Below are 22,122 nucleotides of genomic sequence, written 5' to 3' on the forward strand. Positions count from 1 at the left end.
ACCCTTGTTAAGAGCTCATTCTATATTTACCAGTGGGATGGACGAGGATACACGATCATAACTAACCTTGGAACCATTTGGTTTGTGAATCGAGGGTAAACTTTCCGTATCCGGAAAACGCCTGAAACTCGCTGTTTATGTCAATTTCCATATTCCTACTTACGTATTCTGCATTGAGAAACATTGCTGAAGGTGCGATTTCGCTATTTCACGGAAATAATCTATATTTTCAACGTATGAAGTAAGTTTTGTTCGTTTCTTTTTCCCTTCGGTAACACGCTAAATGGCTTTCACAGTTTCACTACCGTAGTCGGCATGCAGTGTTTCCACCCAAAAATACCTACGTAGCCTCACAAACCATTGACGCATAGCCCCACGAACCATTCATACATAGCCCCACGAACCATTTCCGGTAAGGTTAGGTTAGGTTCGGTCACGTTTAGGTTAGAATAGTTAAAAATTGGTTTAGAAAAAAATGCGTATCCTCACGCACCATTCTCGCATAGCCCCACAAACCATTTACACATAGCCCCACGAACCATTGACACATAGCCCCACAAACCATTTGCGGAAATGTACCTTCTTCAGTTACAAAAACACGTGTTTGTAAACACTGACCGGGATTACGTCATCACACACAGGCAACATCCGGCTGGAAGGAAATGGATGCACCAGCTTTCGTGCATCGTTCACACATTTATATCGAAAAATACATGATTTACCGGCAAAATTCCATGAACGATGCGAGAAAACACTTCCCCGAACTTCCACAAGTATAAAGAAACTGCATTCGGTAAGTAATTTCTCCTGTAAATTTTAAGAAATCCGTTTTCCGGATATGGAAAGTTTACCTGAATGGAGTTGTACATTACAAAGCATTAAGTTGGTTCCTGCATTTTACGCTCAATTGTTTTAATGTAACGCATTTTTTCTTACTTTGGTTAATCTGTCGGGCTATAAAAATTATAATTTTTGCATTCTTCTAATTTGAAATGAAGGATGCCGATTTCTAAGCCGGAAACCGGTGGGGGCGGGGCTATTTATGCACATATCAACCTCGCACAGCAAGAAATTATCTTACTACGAAATAAGCAGATAAAATATTTTTCTAGGGGGACGGTAGCTAGTGTTGCCCACGAGACGAGACTTTGGCCTGTCTCGTCTCGTGGAAATGCTGTGAAATGCTGTCTCGTCTCGAAAATATTCGTTTGTCAAAGGGACACATGATCAATCTCGTCTCGTCTCGAATTTTTAAAAGCCTGTCCCGTCTCGTCTCGAATTTTTAAAAGCCTGTCCCGTCTCGTCCCGTGGGCAACACTAACGGTAGCCAACGGTATACCCTTAAACATTTTCGACTTTCACATTTAACCGGCATATTTCAGTGTTATACGTAGCAAAGTTTATTTCAAAATACGGAAACTGCAAATAACAAACATTTAGCCCCGAAGTGTGAGTATAGTTCGGTCAATTCTTCGTGGGAAAGGGGGGGGGGGGGTTCAGTTTCATGGTTGTTTACAGCGAAATATCGTTGTATGTACACACGCACAAAAACCGTGGGAATTCAAACACAATAAACTTTACACTCCTAACCTGACAAACGTCAAATTACTATCAGCAACGACATAATAACATGACGAATCGTACCACAAAAAAATACATCCATTACTTCGCTGCAACACATCAACAAGTTAAAAAAACAGAAAACATTCATGTTAATATACACGTTCTTCATAAACAGTCCAAACTTTGCCACTTTCTCGCGATTGTACAGAGGGTCATTTGACATTATTCTCAAGTAAAAACTGTGAGAAGAAAGACAGGCAACATTAACACAAACATTCTTAGCATTCTCCTAACTATGACACTTTGAAAAGGCTAGCAACAGGACAGTAACTTAACAATGTGTGCTATCAACCATTCTTATATTCGCAATTAACTCATGAAGTCAGAAAAAGAGCGTTACAATACAATACGTGAGAAATTAAGGAAAAACTACTTACCTCATCTGATTTGGGAAACTTTGTTCCAACCAACTCCTACGCACACCTGCAACGTTCAAGTGTAGAGGGAGACTACAGTGGCGACATCTGCCAACCAAAACGTACGGTCTTGGAAGAAGTGGATGCAGAAATGAAAACGTGTGTCCAATATGGTCTATGTATTCGGGTGGTGTGGAGAAGAGGGATTATGTAACCAGGTTCGGTGGAAGGGTCCCATATTCCTGTAGGGCCCGAAATGACTCCATAATATCACAGTCACAATGACGAAGAAGTAAAATAAATTTTGAGAGTATAAACGAAAAGAAGGTTCTGGTTGTAACAGCATTAATATAGTTAGGGATGGTCATTGCTAGTTAATTATTAATTTTCGGGACTCAGTGAAAGTTTTCTGATATGTGGTATTTTCTAATCAAATTTGAGTGTTAGTATTTACGTGGGAAAATTGCTACTTAATGCTGGTCACTAAAGTATAGAAATCTTTGTCATATACACAATCAATTCTCGATTATTTATGGGTTCAATACTATGTATGATGAGTTTTAGTTTTAGTTTCCGATAGGTTCGAACTCAGAATCAAGGGGTTCCGGGTTCGATACCCGGTGGAGGCACATGGTACAGTGATTCGGATTCCACTTTAATCTGTAGGTCCAGTCCCGATTAGCCTTTCTATGCATAAAGTGGACTTAAAACAACAATTCAATTGGAACCCAGAATACCTTGATTATAAGGTGACGACTTTATCAATACGTCATCGCTTACGTATTTTATATTATAGTTATTTAGTGTCGCTTTCCTGACACTTCTGGCTAATCTCAATGATGAAGATGAATGTTGAATGCTGATTAGATGACATTTGCAAAGGAACACTCACAAAGAACGCCCTGGCATTTCGGTGATGAGAAGTAAACGGGAAAACGAAACCTAAAAATGAAACACATCTTGTTTAAGAAGACATGGACATCCGTATGATTTTTTTTTCAGGGGAAGCAACGAGGAATATTTCCCCATAATACAGAGCATTCCCTGACATTCGCTACGAGACTCGGCGTCAGAGCTTGTCTTTCGCGGTGAACGGGGTCCGCGACAGTCGCACGCTAGTCTGTTTTTTCGCTCTTCCTGCCTTCGCTCTCTTTCCCTTTCTGTTGACGTTACAGACTGACGCCAGTATAATCCTCCCCCGGAAGTTGTGTTGTGTCGTGTCGTGTCCCTGTGTTGAAGATTGTGGTTTAATATGGCACCACAAAAGTTTACATTACAACAAAGGATTTATCTTTAAGAGTGTTACTTCGGAAAGAGGAATTGTGGAGAAATGCGACGATGTTTTGCAACGAAATTTCCTGGTGTTCCAGTTCCACATAGGACCACTATATTAAACCTCGTAAAGAAGTTTAGAGTAACAGGGTCAGTTCTGAATAAAAGCAGAAAGAAAAACAAAGTACGACAATCCTCACACTATCCGTGAGTTAAAAGAGAGTATTGTACGAGAAATTGGGAGAATTACAGTAGACGAACTTGCACGTGTAAATGCCAATTTCCTTCGGAGATGCCAGGAATGTGTTGCAGCAGAGGGACATTATCTTCAACACCTTTTGTAGTCAAGGTTAGTACACAATATGAAAACTGTAATTTTAATAGCCGACTCTACACTGTAAAAAAAATACACTTCTTGTACACTTTTGGTACACTTTCTTGCATATAATATGCACAAGATGTGTACTGAAGGTGTTGCAAAAGTGTACTTAAAGTGTTCTAGATGTGTGCGACCCGAAATGACGAAATTTTGTACACTTGTTGCACACTTTGGGGACACATTCAAAGTTGTGTGCACTTCTTCAACGCTTTCTGTACACTTTTGTTTAAAGTAAGTCTGTACACTTCTTGTACACTTTTGTAGCACATGATTTCATTTTGTTTCGATTGTTTCGATTGTTATTTTATACTTTTTTGACAAATGAATATCTTATGAACATAAATCAATTTCATTATATAAAGCAGTAACACACTTGAAAGCAAGCAACATTAAACAATAACAAAATATAACTTTTTTTTTCCTGGAACACATGGAAATCGCATTGCATCATGAAACTATCAATACTTTTTTGTTTAATGTACCAATTTGATAATTGGATAAATCTCATTAAAATTGAAGAAGGAGCAAGTTGAATGTTCCGAGGAAATTAATAGATTTTCTTAAATCGAACTATTCATCTTTAAAGCACACCAAAACAGATCGTTAACTTCGGGGGGGCTGGTTGTTCCTACACCGGCCGCTAGATGGTTCTGTCAAAATGTGTACAAGAAATATAAGTTTTTGTACAATAAATAATGATACGTTTGATTGTAATCATAGTGAAAAATTGTGCTTTAACACTCTTCGAAAAATATGTGAACGTCTAAGATACAAATTAAAGAAGGAAATGTACTGCAGTGAATAAAAGTGAATCTCCCATGAGCAACCTTTTTGATTCTGGACTATATAAGTAGAAGGTACGTGTATCGCAGAAAAACAAACACGCATCTCACAAAATTTAATGTTCACAGTTGAAAGTTGTTGCTTTTTCCTCCTTCAATTGTCAAGTTAAATGTGAGTGAACTGTATTTTTATTCTAGAAATTAAGTATGAGTACTGAATTGCGATATATCTCATGTGTGCAAGAAGTGTCGCTCAAGTATTTTCACAAGTGTTCCAAATGTGTAAAGTGTACCAGAAGTGATCAAAAGTAGTTTCTGCAGCACACTTCTTACACACTTTTGGGATACCTTTATATTGGAAGTACTTCCTGTACACTTCTTTTGCTGCACTTTTTGTACACTTCCTGTACACTTTTTAGCACTTCGTGTACACTATTGAAGCACTTCCTGTACACTTGTTGTGCACATTTAATGTGTACAAGAAGTGATCAAAAGTAGTTTCTAGGAAGTGTTCCAAAAGTGTGCAGAAAGTGTATTTTTTTTTACAGTGTAGCGGCTGTCGCGGACCCGTTCACCGGGAAAGACAAGCGCTGATGACGGGTCGCTTGACGCCAAGTCTCGTAGCGAATGTCAGGGAATGGTCTGTAGTATTACTCTTCAAAAGGCACTCTTTCAGTTGAAGTGATCATGTTTCTGCAACGCCCTTATAATAATTAACATAAATTACTATGTAATGAAATTATGCAAGTTAATGTATATTTTTAAATGGTCGGATTTTCACGAGGGAGAGAAATTGAGTTCCGTGGAAGGTAGCAATCCAACTAAATGCCTTGAAACCTGTTGTGACTCCCTGGTACTCATCGATTAAAAGTGGGTGGGTCCCAGAGCTTGGCTACCATGGCTCTCATCAATGAGTAATTTACCTTGTTATTGTTAATCATACTTAAGCACTTGTGTCTACACCCTACAGGTTCTCGAAGGGCCTAAACCTATCTCCCGACTGCCAGTCTCCCTCCCACAATCTCTTCCTAATGCCGTTATAGGACATTCAGAGACGTTTACAAACAATGAAGTCAGTAGCGGCTTGTAACCACACATTCGCAATTATCTAGAAAACGGCTCGTTTGCAGACCCATGTTTACTGAGACTTAATTTTCCAAGCAACTACTTTACCTTAACTCTTAGGCTGAGATCTCTGCATATATCAAACTTTATCATTACCAGTAACGTCCCGCTTATTTTTCAATTTTAGTAGCTTAGTGGCTGTATGTGTTGATGATTTTGTCGATTTGTTGTTTGAAATTTAGACGTCTTGCAGAAGGAGTGATCGCGTTACTTTAGAGGTAAGGAGGAAATTGCCTTTTTAGTCATGGAGAGGGGGTCTCCAGCGACTCTTTCTTCACCATGTGTAACTTTAAGTAGGGTCTTAGAGCTGAAAGAGAAGGCATTATTATCTGGGTAGAGTCTTAAACTTAGTAGGATTTTGACACAGCCACCTCCTGTAAAACACGTCGTAGAAGTTTGTTTGGAGAGCGTTTTAACGCTGCCACAATTGCGTCGAGTTTTTCTTCGGTTAGAATCAGTCATTTTTGCTTAGGCGTTCTATAATTTAACGATCCAGTTTCTCGTAATTTAACGTCTAACCGTCTCTCTACCGGTAATGGGGTGACGTGGAGCCAGCACGTCGAACCCTCGACACGAGTCTGTTTTCATGTAAGTGTCATACATAAAAATTCTTTGTTCTAACGTGAACTTTGCGGCTGGCATTTCAATCGCCTCACCTAAGCCCTCATCACACGGAACTGGATTTCCAGTAGGTATGCCCTAGTTGGCGCTGGACTGGCTATCAATTTGCTAGTTTTCGCCTCACATGATACTTATCAGCGTACTTGTCGATGGACTTTTGTTCCCATACGAGGGAAGTTGTAATGGCGGCCGCTGGAGATGTAAACAATGTATCACTTCACATTTTTAAAAACCGATAACTATTCAACCGAGAGGAATAGCGTTTCGTGTAAAACGTTATTAGGTACAAAACAATGGCGCTGGTTAAATACATACTTTACAACGTTTACTGTACACGTATGGAATAATATTTTAGTTGTTTCAAATGTAAACACCGTGCACTCGGCATAGATGGTATAACTCAACGCGCCTTTCATGCTGTATACGTTATACATTGCTGGAGTAACACTCGAAAATCACAGACAAAAGCGCTCCTTTGCACATTCACAGATTATCTTCACATGGCGAAACTTTGCTCTGATTGGCTGTTCCACATAATCCAGTCAAGGAAAGCAAGTAGCAATTAGAACATGTCCTATTCCTCCAAACCAGTCAAGCAGTCAGCCAGCCGGCCATGATTGCTACCTAGAAAGTTAGTTCAGCGCCAACTAGAGCATTCCTACTAGAAATCCAGTTCCGTATGATAGGGGCTTAACACACATTGCAATTACACAAAGTAGTAGCACGGCAAGTGACCAAAAACCACACTCTTTCACACAGTACCAAATTAACACGCTCTTGGTTCAAGGTCTGTTCCTCACTACATTCGCAGCTCTGTTTAGGGTACCTGTAGTCGCGAAGGAAAGAACAACTCAAGCTCGGAGCTTTCAGATTGCAAACAATGCTCACGAAAACCAATGACTTTTAACGGTTCAGTCTGTACCGTAATATTGATACAGTGTTGCACATTCGAAAGCTCCAAACGATTCCGAGCGAAGCAAAACGCTTTCGAGGGTAAACTTAAGCGGGTCGTTACTGGTCGAAAATGTCGGCATCTCCGCTAGCGCCGCCCGCAACACTTCTCCCGATCTCTCGGCCACGCAAGGAAATGGACGCACTGTATAAACAGCTATGTTCATACATATAACCAGTGGTGCACGAATGTTTAATTTGGCAGAGGTAGGTCAACTTTAAAGAATATAATTCCAGGAATATTTTTCCATGCTTCAAACCCCATAGATTAATATGTTCTGGATGACTAATGTCCTGATTGTCAGCTGTTACCTATTTGTGATCTTGCTACTGTGAATACAAAATTGAAATCGAATGAACGATCAAAACAACCAAGTAACCACAATTTATTAGTAAACAAAACAAAATCAATACACAAATGCAGACTTAAGCTCCTATCACACGGAACTGGATTTCTAGTAGGAATGCCCTAGTTGGCGCTGAACTAACTTTCTAGGTAGCAATCATGGCCGGCTGGCTGACTGCTTCACTGGTTTGGAGGAATAGGACATGTTCTAATTGCTACTTGCTTTCCTTGACTGGATTATGTGGAACAGCCAATCAGAGCAAAGTTTCGCCATGTGAAAATAATCTGTGAGTGTGCAAAGGAGCGCTTTTGTCTGTGGTTTCCGAGTGTTATTCCAGCAATGTATAACGTATACAGCATGAAAGGCGCGTTGAGTTACACCATCTATGCTGAGTGCACGGCGTTTACATTTGAAACAACTAAAATATTCTTCCATACGTGTACAGTAAACGTTGTAAAGTATGTATTTAAGCAGTGCCATTGCCTTTGTATCTAATAACGTTTTATACGAAACGTTATTCCTCTCGGTTGAATAGTTATCGGTTTCTAAAAATGTGAAGTGATACATTGTTTACATCTCAAGCGGCCGCCATTACAACTTCCCTCGTATGGGAACAAAAGTCTATCGACAAGTACGCTGATAAGTATCGTGTGAGGTGAAAACTAGCAAATTGATAGCCAGTCCAGCGCCAACTAGGGCATACCTACTGGATTTCCAGTTCCGTGTGATGCGGGCTTAATAATACAACAAAAAACAAAGATTGTCTAGGAGACGAGGAGAGCGAGTTTGCTCTCTTTTGTGTGGGGAGAGAGGTGAGAGGGTGGGGGTGGCTGTATTACACAAGTCATTGGGTGTCCTAAAAATGCACAATTAATCCATGTAAAAACCCTGTTTAATTAGTAGATTACAGAACCTTTCTACCTACAACACTATTCAAAGTTACAAATTAAAGATTTAGAAATGTTTACCTCTCAACCATGGGCGTCGCCAGAAATTTTTGCAGGGGAGGGCGGGCAAATGAAAAGTTGAATAGTGGGAAAATAATAAGTATTATTACCACGGTTATAAATGATATTATACAATAATAAATATTATTCGAAATAATAATAATTATTATTATTATATAAATGGAGCAAGTCGATTCACCAAATGAGTGAATACCAGCACAACTATTTTCCATTATTTCTTTTGCATTTTATGCAGTTAGTATCTGATATGCATTTTGATATTAACTTTTCCACGTCTCGTTAAAAAAAAAAAAGGCTTTAAATGTTAGGGGGATATTTTTTCATAAAGTTTGTTATGTGACCTCTCACCTACAACTGTAATTATTAGAATTTTGAAAGCTGTGAAACCATTTGTTCTTTGGATGAAATGGTAGAATATAACCTTGTTCGTGTATTTTACACTCAATGCATTTTTGCTTTGACTATTCTGTTCGAATATTAACTAAATGAACTTTATTTCTGTTCTTAACAATAAGACTAACAAACTTTCGGCTTTCTTGTATATTTAAATGAACAAAATCAATTTCCAGGGGGTCCACTGACCTGTTCGATCACCCCTCCCGACGCCCATGTTCTCGACCTTAAACTTTGTTTTATCATCTTGCACACCTAGAAAGGAATATAATGGGGATAAAATAAATTTTGTGTTCACAACAACGAGTATTTCATTGCCAGCTTCTTGTGTTCATAAATGTTTTTTTTTTTTGGGGGGGGGAGGTTACAAGAAAGTACAATTTCGATCGCAGGGTTTAAGAAGCACTGTACCCCTTCCATAAATTTGAAGAAGAGAAGACATATAAGTAAAAGGTCAACACAAACAACAGCTGTGAGGTGTTTCACGTTCGAGCAATTTTTATGCCCGTTTAAAATAGACTGGCGTTGCTACTACAAGGAATTAATACAAAAAAAACTACTAACCTTTCTCTTATGCTTTACAGACAGATGGCTGGATGTAATCCAGGAGAACCGTGATTGGTTACTGAAGCAGGAACACTTGAAGACGGACGAATCCAAGAGGCAGGGGAAGAAGAAGAAGTACGAGTTCGACAGTCTCCTCGGGAACTTCAAGAACCTCTCGTTGGATTAGGTCTCCCGTGCAGACCACAGAACTTTCTCCAAGACATTTATGTTCTCTAGAATACTCCTCAAGATTCTGCTTCTTGTTAGAGAATATTAGGTGTGCATGAAGCCAAAGCACTTACTATACGAATGATATTGTTTTTGTGTAATAGTTATTTCTCCAATCACTTTACATGCTGCAAGGAGACTTTCCTGACAGCGGTATTCAGTGGCTGCAAATTTGATGCATATGGATGGAACAGAAGAAGGACATATCGTGGATAGATACGAGTGCAAACTGTTACAACCTTTTCCCTCCAAAGCTTCGATAGTGCAGGATGTTTGCACTAATATACTGAAATATTTACATTATAAAACTGATATTGTTGAAAGTGCACATGTTTCAAAAGAGACAACAGTTGTGTATGTTTTTCATAAAACTTCCCAATGTTTATAGCAAAGGTAAAATCTCATGCCACATCATGAAAAAAAAAAAACTTCTTTAGGCATGTACATTTGAATATTCCAAATTTTCCAACCCACCTTGATTCTTCATCAGGGAGCGGATTAAGCTAATGCTAGTTAAAACAAGGTTAAAAGTAGTTGATGAATAAAGATTGTGGTTAACTACGTGTACGAGTATGTATGTTGCAGTCCACTTCCCATATTTCCTCTCCTGATTAGGAACATGGGTATGTTCAAAAATTTGGAAAAATCAAAAATATCGTAACTAGACAATAATCTTTTGCAATTTTATTTCTTAACATTTGTAATACTGTACAAAACATAATCTTTCTCAGTAATGTTGGTACCATTATCACTCAAGTTGAAAATTATAATTCTCACCTTTTTGACAATTATCTCCTGTGATATTTCACCACATAAAATAATAACACTGTTAAACCAATTGTTTCCAAGCAAAAGCTGAACAAGGCAAAATTTATTGTATAAAAAAATACACTATTAATGTAATGTTTCCACCCTCTGACAGGGTCTTCCTCAAAGTTTATTGTGAATCTTTGTCTGAAGATGACCCTCTTAAGAGGGTGGAAACGTTACATTAATAGTGTATTTTTTTATACAATAAATTTTGCCTTTGTCAGCATTTGATAAAATAATATTAATAAAACTTGAAGCTAAATATTAGTTTTGAATATTGCTCAACAACTTGGCTGCTCATCATTAATACTTCAGCCAATTCAGTTCTGTTGCAGTTAATAATTGTGCGTTTATAACAACTAACCCACATTCATTTAGCGCTAATGTGTAATTTTGGCCCATTGCAAAATAACGATACAACTATAATATTTTCTTCGCAAATTTTTTATTAGGTATGTCGCATAGTGTGAAAAAGTCCTTTGCTATGCTTCGTAAAGTTCCCTAACACAGATTAATGAACTCTAATGAAAACTTCAGATTCACTTTTATAAATTCCTTCAGTGCTTATAAAGTTTGATTTTAATAATTTTATATTTTACCTTGACTATGCCGACAAATCGCATCATGACAATCTGGTCTTCTTTATGAAAAGACACTGTGTCTCTTTCTTTATTTTGTGTAAACAATGTTTAGCATGATTCTTTGTTTTGTTTATGCAAGCACATCTTTATCATTCATTTGCGTAAATAAATTACAGTATATTCGTTGCATATTTTTTTAGTATGCATTGATATAATTGATTTTTGAAGATATTCACCATGTGTTGACATAGAAGTTTGAACTGTTTGAAGAGGAAATAAAATGAATGAAATGTTAATTAACTAGTGTCTCAATACTCCAAATATTGAAAAACTCGTGTTGATTAGATACCAACAGGTCAGATCTATAGTTACGATATTAGGAAATATATCTTTCACGTTTGCTACAAAAGTATAGTTTTTATTGTAACTGTGAATGTATTGTAACTGCGACCAATTGCTGATAAATCAGCCTGTAAATAGATATGGTAAGCATATAAATGCTTTCAAGATTGTACAGAGAATTGTGAGAATGGGTGTGGTTGTTATTCAATATGTACTTACAAATGTATTTTGTGGTTAATAATAAAACATTTTTTTACAAAATAAAAACTGCGCTGCACCGGTGTTCGAAATGGAAATTGCTGGCTGGGGGATGCTTTTATGTTTTAACTTGGGGACAGTGAGACAAGGGGGAAGGGGGGATGCTTTGCATAAATTTTCCAAGCTCGGAGATAGCACCCCCTGCATCCCACTCTATTTCGAGCACTGTACTGCACACAATTTAATTGATTGATTTGGTTTATTTTACTTCACATTTCTGCCACTTTTGGAATAATGAAGATGACGATGAGTGATGATATGATGAAATTGATGAATGAACACTCACAAAGAACCATGCCCAAGCTAGGATTTGAATCCAGCACCCCTGGCATTGTAGCACACAGAGGTCAGCTCACACGATTTAAAAATTACCGGCCTAAAATTAATGAAGGCCACTGGTGTACCCAGAAGGGGAACTGATGGGTCTACAGCCCCTCCTGAAATTTTGAGAAAATCAACATTTTCAAGTAAAAGCAGTAAAGAACTTGGAGAAAACCTACTGAAAATTCTGTCTACTGTTTTCAGTAGATCAACAGGTGTTTTGAAACATCTACTGTTTTTAGTAGCCCAACTGTTTCTACTGCTTTCAGTATCTGAACTGTACTACTAATGTTTTCTACTATTTTTGGTAGCCCAACTACTTCTCCTATCATAAGTAGTTGAACTGTTGAACTGTTTTCAGTAATATAATTGTAAAACTAACATCCTTTATTGTGTTCAGTATATTGCTGTCTGAAAACCGTACTCTTGTCAGTAATGAAAATGTTCTTATCTATACAATGGAAAAATCGCATAAACAACTAAAATAAATGTATGGTAAAACATGTTGAACTTGCTACTTAGGAATGCATTCAGGGTGGTTATTCCATGGAATGAAGGGAATGAGTCTTTCCCTTACAAAGTAGAAGTATTAACTGTGTTTAGGTCGTCAATTTATTTTTACAGTTTAATTCAAACTATTCTTATGTAGTCGTATATCTACTTCTAAGGGCTGTTGTAAAAACCAGTAGACTTGTGTCCTCGTCGTGGTCCTAGCAGACGACCCTCAGTGTCCGTGTCGCTCATCCATGGTAAAGGGAAAGGGAGCATTTGGCGTTCTCCGTAGATCTACGACTCAGTCTTCGGCATAGGGAATGCATGATTGATACTGATTTCTGCCTCACAGTTTCTTTCGAACTAAATCTTCCTCAAAAATTATATTTTGCAATATTTATTCTTCATTTACAGCAAATTTTGTGTTGTCAGTTATCCCAGTAAATTTCATGTGCGTTATTTCTCGAATTTGTATGAAAAATATAGGTTTAAAGATTGTACTTAACAGTTGACCAAATCAGTGTGGTTCAATTGACTTGAAGGGAATTAATCCACAGAACTCATTCTGGGTCTTGCGGCAGCTAGCTAATGGTGCGGGGGAGAGAGTAAGTGGGTGCTGGAAACACTCTTCATCCAGGGCTTGAGATCAAGAAGTTTTGAAGAGAAGAGAGGTATTTCTGGGGGTAGATCAATGTCCGATTTAGACTCTACCGGGTGTAATAAAGAAAAAAAAATGCGTTCGACATTTTAATCCAGACCAATGTGGAAATAATAGGTGGTAAAACTCTGCTGTTGGCTTTGGGTCCCATTTTCAAATGAGTTCTGCTCATAAGTCCACTTCGTGAATAGACAGGCTAATCGGGGCTGGACCTACAGTTTAAAGTGGGATCCGAACCTCTTATGTGCCTCCACCAGGTATCGAACTCTATATCCCTTCATGACAAGGCGGCAACGTTACCACTCTACCATCCGGGAGGACCTATTTTCAATTGAAAAGGTTGTGTGGAGCAGTTCAGGTTTCCATGACATGAACAATTTACTTAAACATCACAGATTCATCGGCAAACTCAAATCTGCGCTGAAATTCTCCTGACAACATTCCCAACTATGAGAATATACTTGCAACAAAGTCAACAGTGCAAACTAGAGATAACAAATCAAAAACAGAAATTAAATTTTTTACAATTAGTCGATAAAAAGAAAGCAAAAAGTTTTCCTGAGGACACTTTCTATTCTTTGAAATTGAGTTATTGTCAGTATTTGACATGGCTCGTCACAGAAGTGAACTAAGTGTCGCTTATTCCTCAGATTAATGTATCTCGATGGGAGTACAAAAACCTTTGTTTTACTTGAAGAAAAGCTTTTTTTGAATTGTTCAAGTTAAGTTCATTGGCTTAAACAATTCCCGTGTCTAGGACTAGTGCTAGGAATGCAACCCCTATAAAACTAAAATGAGATCACCCAATAAATCTATTTAATAAACTAATTGCTGAACGACCTCTTTCATAATTTCACCGAATTCATAGTCAATGTAGAAATACCCAAGGACAGTAATTGAGAAGAAGCTGTTAAAACTGAAGTGAAAATGCAGAAGATGAATTCTAAAATCTAGTGATAGGAGGCGATAATAATAATAGTAACAATAATAATAATAATGCTTTTATAAATTTCTTACGACATGTGCTTCCCTTGCTGTTAAAGTCACGTTCCAACCCTGATTCACACAACAAAGAAATCAAATATAGTGAACACGTTTTTAAGTGTGTAGCTTCATTGTGGTTAACACACTCGTAAAAAATTGAAAAACATACTCTTTTATACATACATTGACATATTGTTCTTCCTATGATCAAACAAAAACAGCAAAAAATTAGTTTAAAAAAACCTGACCATCAATGCTTGAAAAACCAAAACAAACAAACACTGTTAACTACGTTGATCAAAAGATGGCTTCTTTCTGAAATTGCATTACACAGATATGACAATAACCATAGAAATTTCACGCTGAAAAAAAAAATTCACGTGATATGATCATGTATTCAAACTACTAGCTGCTTTAAGGTTGAGTTATTTCTTAAGAAAGAATTATAGGAACTTATTCATTAAGATATATCTGACTTCAGTAGTATTCGTTAGAAAAACAATAGAAATTCAGTTCATGTAATGTTTTTCCAATTCACTTCAAAATCACTGAAAGAATGGTGTCAAAAATTAATTTCTCTATTCTTGGAGTTAAAAAATGATTTTATAATATATTGTAGCAAGTATTATGCATAATTATTTACATTGTTTTTTCAGTACAGTACCCTTACTGCACAGTACAGTAGTCCTACTGTAGAGTACAGTAGATCTACAATAGGGTTTCAGTACATTTCACAGTACACAGTAGAAGACATTTGAAAACAGTAGAATTTGTCTACTGAAAACAGTAGAAATTTCCAGCAGGGAAACCACAAAGAATTCTCATTTAGGAACAGTTCTAATTAATTGAAAACAGCCTGTCAACCAATCAGAGAATGTGCTATTTAAATCTATTATTATTGAAAGAAATCATTAACGCAAAATGCAATTTGTATTCTCTGATGAAGAGAAAATGACGCGGAAAATGTATACACATGATTGTGACTTGTGAGAAAGGTAAGGAGTGGCTGAACATTCTTGTCTATACTTATGTAATTGCAATTATAGAACAAAGAATAATTTATATTTCTACAGCAGTGAGTAATGTGAAGAAAATTAGATTCTCGTTCAACCATAAAATATCTCTTTCTCCTTTTGATCTTAAATTGTATTTTATATCAACAAAGTGAAAAACAAACTATCTGCATATCTGTAGAAATATATTTTATGTCATAATGATCACACAGTTCCTCTAATGTTTCAGATTACATTTCTAATACTGAGAAAATACACCACACTTCTATCAAGCTTCTAATATGCATCTTCCTTTGGAAGGATTGTTCGTATATGTTATGGCCAATCTACTTATTTCATTTTTTTTCACTACACACGGTCACCTTTTCGTAAAATGTGAAATCTCTGCGAATTTCTTTCTATCATCATGTGCAAAGGCAATTTCAGAACTTTCAGATTTTCAATATGAACGTTCAAAGATTTTGAATTGTCGATTTTGTTGGGTCATTAATACTCAGTTTCACTAACCATTGAATTGTGTATGGGTTGCTTAAGGCCCAAAATTACAACAAAATTGAACCAGAAGAATTTCTCTTTGAGGAGTGGGGTAGGACATTATGATTTGCATGTAATGTTTCTCTGATGCCACAGGATATTCTCATAATTCCATAGTAGAGAACAACGAAGTTCTAAGAAGAGTGGAATAGCAGATGCTGACTTCCCTGCTACTTCTAAAATCGGCAAATCAACCTACACCACACTTTCTCTACAAATCCCATCTCCCTTTAACCAGGGATCATCTCTAGGCTGACAGTTGAACTTTAGAATTTTGAAGTTTGTTAATTGATTTGGTTACTTTGCTTTCTTGCCACCTTTGGCTAAGTGCGAAGATAAGGATGACTGATGACATGATGAAATTGATAAAGACACATTCACAAAGAACACCAGGATAAAAACCTGGACTGCTGTCACCGTAGCATGCTGTACTACCCACTCCACGGAGGTTGGCTTTTGAAGTTGATATCTAATAGAATCAATCAACATATACGAGAGGGTATCAAAAAGTTTTGCCTGTTGAGGTATAATTTGTTTAATAATGAAAAGATTGAAACAATGAACATACATATAGTTTGCCTGTAGTCTCCTCTACTCAGAGTTACCCTTCCACACAGTTGCCAGCACGTTCGACGCATTTGTGCCAGCGTTTTATCCAGCCCTCAAAACCAGTTTGGAAAATTCCACAGAAGACTCCCTGCCCAACTGTTCAGAGCTGTTTTAACCTCCTGTAGGTCATCGAATCTTATGCCACGAAGCACAGACTTGAGTTCAAAGTGGGAGAAACTGAAAGTGTGGACATGACAAGGAGCGGCAGGCCATCAACGTCGTTGACCGACGACAACCGCCACAGGGATGATGAGCTCGTTCGAGAGGATAGACGCATCGCCATCCAGGAAATTTCTGATGCAGTGCACATGTCCTATGGGTCAGCGCATGCAATGATTGAGAGTTTGAGATACCATAAAGTCTGAGCTAAGTCTGTGCTTCGTGGCATGAGATTCGATGACCTACGGGAGGTTAAAACAGCTCTGAACAGTGGAATTTTTCCAAACTGGTTTTGAGGGTTGGATAAAACGCTGGCACAAATGCATTGAACGTGATGACAACTGTGTGGAAGGGTAACTCTGAGTAGGGGACACTACGGCAAACTATATATATGTTCATTGTTTCAATCTTTCCATTAATAAACAAATTATACCTCAACAGGCAAAACTTTTTAATACCTCCTCGTATTCACCCACTACAGTACTGACATTTTAATTCCTAAACACTAAAACTCCTATGCATATCACTTCTTGAACTCAATTCTGCCACTACCAGTAAAGGGGAAGCAACCAACTTGTCTATAGAACAATAATACACCGAACTTTCTCCAATGAGATTCCTTTTTTCTTGTTTTGAATTTATTAAAAATAGGTTACTATAATATGGCAGTTCAGAGTAGGAGACTATGATACTTTATTTTACAAAAAACGTGTCAATTTCTGTCTCTAGGACAAGATACAAAACATAATGTGGCTGATAGCAGACTCTCCCACACACTACAACTTCAACATTACACACTCTGGACTGGATGAAAGTCAAAATACATTGTAAAAGGTATGCATTATTGTTTTGTTAACACTCATGCAGTTATTATCAACAGAACCTGTAAATGAATCAAGTTTACAGAAGTACAGTAACAAGACAAAGCGGCAGTGACTATTGGCAATGCATCGGTTTGTCTAATTTAATTTTAAACATTAACAATTCACATCAGATATCGAACTCTGTTTTGTTCTGGTGACATACAATTCAAATTTTACTTCTCCTTGATAGAGGGGTATCATAGGTTTAAAAAATTGATAATGGTTCATTGTTATGGAACATTGTGGTTCGTGGTGCCTAACAATACAGTTGAATTCAGTAATCAGTTAAGAAAACTAGTTTTCTTCCAAAACATCTTGAAAATTAATGTTGAATTCAGCGACAACTTGAAATCAATCCATCAATGGCTGTCTTAGAAAATGACAGTGCTTTCAACAAACTGCTTAGGCCTATATGAAAAATAAAATAATATAAATGATAGCTACAAATTAATTGGCAATACATATTTGCACTTTAATTAATAATAACTTCATTTTCATGAGTGCATTTGATATTACTGCTAATGCAATCTTGTATCTTGGCGGCTGTTTCCAAATTAGGTGAAGGTCTAGTAGGAATAAATGGGGTAATAAGAGGAAATTATAGACCAATAGTTACACTTCTATTAGAAACCCCATTTTGTAGTAAGTATGTGTAACTATTGATCTAATTTTCTTTATTACCCTATTTCCTTCCCACTACCCCTTCACCTAATTCAGATCCATCAGCCCCTGCTGGTATCTATAAATGTTATTAACTCATATAAGTACTACATAATTTGCAACAAATGAGGCATTTTTAAAATGCCAAAATCTGAAAACCGTTAAGCAACAAGTAAATCAAAATCCATTGAAAGGGATTTTGTTTGGGGGGGGGGGGGGGCTGGAGGAGAGATTAACTATAGCAGAAACTAGTTTTGAAGCTTTGTTCCAGGATTTCTTTCACTCAATACATATGCTTGTCTTTTGGTACGAAAACTTTAATATTCTGAAATTTACGACCTGCAAGCTTTGTGTGACAACAATGAACCATTACCAGAGGGTAAACTGTCCTCAGGGCAAATATCACAAGATAGATATAAAAACTTTTCTCTGGCATCACAATCTTCAATTTTTACTGGACTTACGAAACTGGACATTATCACATTCAATTAAACAAATTGTTTCTCTTAATTACAAATGGGAAAAAACCTATGATTTCTTCTACAAGCTCTAGTTGTTCATGCCAAAATCATTCCTTATCAGTTAGTAACCAGTGGCTGGACATGAATTTCAAAAAATATCACTCAAAACTCATATATGCTCCTACTTTATATACTGACCTACGACTGACTACTATTTTTTTTTTGAGTCAGGTACTGTAAAATTCTCTTTTTTTAATATGCTTCTGGTATTTATATGAAATGAAAATGATAGTACAAAAATACAAGTCTCCAAATGTTTATCCTAAACTAAATAACCTGTCAACTACAATCCACTCTGATTTCCTCTCTTGCGTCCTGCCTGAATAACTACCAATGACTATTTTGAAATAGTTCAGTAAGAAAAAAATTATATATCTAAGGTATGCCCACTTTTCACTCATAAAACTGGCATAAAGTGTAGAGAAAATGATGTGCGTTTTGAAAAACCAAACACGATTAAAAAATATCTACGATATAAAAAAGGCATAACATCAAAAAGTGCATATCGCATAGTTCCTTTGTAAACTGAAGTGGTTTGAACATATAGAAAAACGCTTCTATGGACTTAAATCCCAACTAAATAGGCCTTTGAACCAGAACTGTCCCTTATGATATAAATAGGTCTTTTTCCATCTCCCAGGATGTTTCGAGATGTAACATGAAAAAAGTTGAACTAGCATAGGATCTTCACTAACTTTTCTATAATATTCAGAAAAGAAAGAAGATTCACTACAATATATCATAATTTAACATTTAATATCAAAGCATATTCGACAGTTCTATTAAACCTTTGCAATAAAGTTTCAATTGCTTGAAATGCAGCAATTTTTATGTATAATTGTAATATTTTTTGACTGTTTTAATTTTAAAGGGAGTTTAATTTTTTATTCCATAAAAAGATATAATATGATCATCTGAACATCCTACATCTAGCACCTCATCAGACTGACTCTTCAATTTTCATAGGAATAAACAAGTTTAAACTTACAAAACTGTACAAAAAGTGTAACATATACCCATTATAGGCACTTTTTGCCATAAGAAATAAGCAATACATATATATTTATACACATCACAATCGCTACATCATTTTCTCCACTAATCTTACACACTAAATTTGCTAATAGAAAAGAGATGTTTCTTCAGTGAGTCAACTCCTTATGCACATTAATAGGTAACATGAGAAAGTATCATTTTTTTACATACTGGTACTTAAAAAAAAAACTTCCACACAACGAGTACTGTATCTTTGCTGCACAATTTACCACTGTGAATAAACCACAACAACATATTATGATCACATTTTGAGAGCAGTGTGATTCAGGCAGCAAAGCAATCACAAAGAAAAATTTGCATGGTGATAGCCAAACCTTGGAAAAAAATATCACTCAAGGTGCACGAGTTGTGTGAAGTGAATTTTTTTTATTTTCTTTTAACTATTTTTTTAAAAAAATTTCAGAAATCAAGAATCGTCAAGCTCAAAATTTGTTTATGCCAGCACTAGAAATAAATTCACAAAATATTTTGTTTCATGGTCTGAAATCCATCAAGTGCTTGGAAAGAAAAAAAATTTAAACATACCGATGTATTTAGAAGTCAGACACCATTTTTTTTAAAGGGGATAAAACAGAACGAAGGTAGCATAAGTCAATGGGGTTTCACATATCACCATCAAAAAGACACTATTGTCATTTCTTTCAGTTAATGAAACATTACACATTGGCCTACTTCTCAAGCACCAAAGCAAGGCAAAGCTCTCCAATTTATTTCTTTTCTTCACTTCGAAATGCAGCAGTCAAAGGTTACGTCTTGTCAACTCCTCTTCAATGATGTACTGTACATACACATTCAACATTTTCATTTTCCTTTGAATCATGTTATAGGCATGTAAAGGAGTTGGTGTTGGAACATTGAAACATAACTTGAACACATTCTTTGTGGCATGTGGACACACCAACATGTTCACGCATGTATGACTGGCAGCATTATTGATTTTCTCGAACTCTGTAAAAAAACAACTTACCAATCGACCAAAAAAAAAAACAATTTCTCACCATTGATAATGCTACACAGCCTATTTTCCCTCACCCCACCCTGGCAGTAGAATTTTTCTTATTTTTTTTCTTAATGTGCACTTTGGCTGGCATGACAGCCAGGAAATAACACTGTAAAATGTTCACAATGCTACCTGAGGTGAAATAGATTAGGTGCAATTTCCAAGCATTTGATACACACACCATGCACCATCTTCAAGATTTGTACCAACATTACTTGGCGCCTGGGACTTTACTCAGGACCTACAAGAATAAAAGTGCATTGTTATTTCGGGAATAACCACGCAGCCATTCAAATAGTCACCACCAGGAATATGTGAGTAGCTCGGGAGTAAAACTTGATAACCCACACTCAATTCAAACTTGAGATATCAATAGGTATTATAGGGATGGCTACAAATGTATAATCCAGATATTTGAATATCCGGAGTGAAATAGGAACGTGACAAATAAAAGAACATGTGGATAGCGTGTAAAACAGAAACCATAAAACTGTCCGGATAATGCACACATCAAATATCCGGACATTTAGAATAATCTGAATACCCGGATATAAGCTATCTGGATAATTCAAATATAGAGATAATCCAGACAATTTGGATATCTGGATAATCCAGGCAATTTTTGATTTCTGGATAATTCAGGCAATTTTTGATTTCTGGATAATTCAGGTAATTTTTGATTTCCAGATAATTCAGGTAATTTTTGATTTCCGGATAATTCAGGTAATTTTTGATTTCCGGATAATTCAGGTAATTTTTGATTTCTGGATAATTCAGGTAATTTTTGATTTCTGGATAATTCAGGTAATTTTTGATTTCCGAATAATTCAGGTATTTTTGATTTCCGGATAATTCAGGTATTTTGGATTTGTGGATAATTAGGACAAATTTGGATTTGTGGATAATTAGGACAAATTTGGATTTGTGGATAATTAGGACAAATTTGGATTTGTGGATAATTCAGACAATTTGGATTTGTGGATAATTCAGACAATTTGGATTTGTGGATAATTCAGACAATGTTGGATTTGTGGATAATTCAGACAATGTTGGATGTCCAGATAATTCAGACAATGTTGGATATCCAGATAATTCAATTTGGATAATCCAGACAATTTGGATAACTGGATAATCCAGAAAATTTGGATAACTGGATAATCGAGACAATTCAGATACCCCCATGTACAAAATTATTTGATATCCGAATAAAATTTTATCCAGATTTGGCCTTCCCTAATAGGTATATGTGTTGCATCGTTTCCTGTTGCTCATGCATTAGTCAACAAAGTCCATTCAGTAACCAGTAATGGAGAAAAAACAGGAATATCTGGGTAATACATAAGCCACAATGCAATGGACGAACTTTCACTTGTATATTTCTAGGTTTCATATTTTTGTGGGTTATGAAGTTTTACTCCCAAACCGCTTACGTGATAAAATTTCTTTAGCACTAATAATAGCAGTTGGATCATAAATTAACAATAAATAACAAACAAACATAAGTAAATAAGAGTTCCGAATTCGAATAATAATCATCAGAAAAAAACTAATAGTACCACACCAAGTCTGACAGACAAGATTCATCATTAATATAGACAGACTGAGTGAATCTCCATAGAAAAACAGTATTCTAAATTAAAGTTTTTGCAATAGGCATTCCATCATAATAC

The 22,122-nt window shown here is 36.4% G+C and overlaps 2 protein-coding genes and 1 long non-coding RNA gene across 6 annotated transcripts in view; 1 reads left to right on the plus strand and 2 right to left on the minus strand.

Moving 5' to 3' along the window:
• Positions 1–2,064, minus strand: part of LOC145992201 (uncharacterized) — a 223,757-nt gene extending 221,693 nt beyond the window's left edge. Inside the window, exon 1 of the long non-coding RNA XR_014442137.1 lies at positions 2,001–2,064. This is a non-coding gene — a long non-coding RNA (uncharacterized LOC145992201). The remainder of the gene's footprint in view (positions 1–2,000) is intronic.
• LOC145992199 (alpha-tocopherol transfer protein-like) overlaps positions 1–11,591 on the plus strand; it is a 52,058-nt gene extending 40,467 nt beyond the window's left edge. For all 3 annotated transcript variants that reach the window (XM_083128524.1, XM_083128526.1, XM_083128525.1), the window contains exon 7: positions 9,402–11,591. In XM_083128524.1, the coding sequence (XP_082984650.1) occupies positions 9,402–9,550 (149 nt within the window). In that variant the 3' untranslated portion in view covers positions 9,551–11,591. The remainder of the gene's footprint in view (positions 1–9,401) is intronic.
• Positions 11,592–17,028: 5,437 nt separating this feature from the next.
• Flo2 (flotillin-2) overlaps positions 17,029–22,122 on the minus strand; it is a 63,413-nt gene continuing 58,319 nt past the window's right edge. For both annotated transcript variants that reach the window (XM_083128528.1, XM_083128530.1), the window contains one exon: positions 17,029–20,693. In XM_083128528.1, the coding sequence (XP_082984654.1) occupies positions 20,664–20,693 (30 nt within the window). In that variant the 3' untranslated portion in view covers positions 17,029–20,663. The remainder of the gene's footprint in view (positions 20,694–22,122) is intronic.

The sequence above is a fragment of the Lepisma saccharinum genome, chromosome 9 (genome assembly GCF_977018435.1).
Source record: "Lepisma saccharinum chromosome 9, izLepSacc3.1, whole genome shotgun sequence".
NCBI lineage: Eukaryota > Metazoa > Arthropoda > Insecta > Zygentoma > Lepismatidae > Lepisma > Lepisma saccharinum.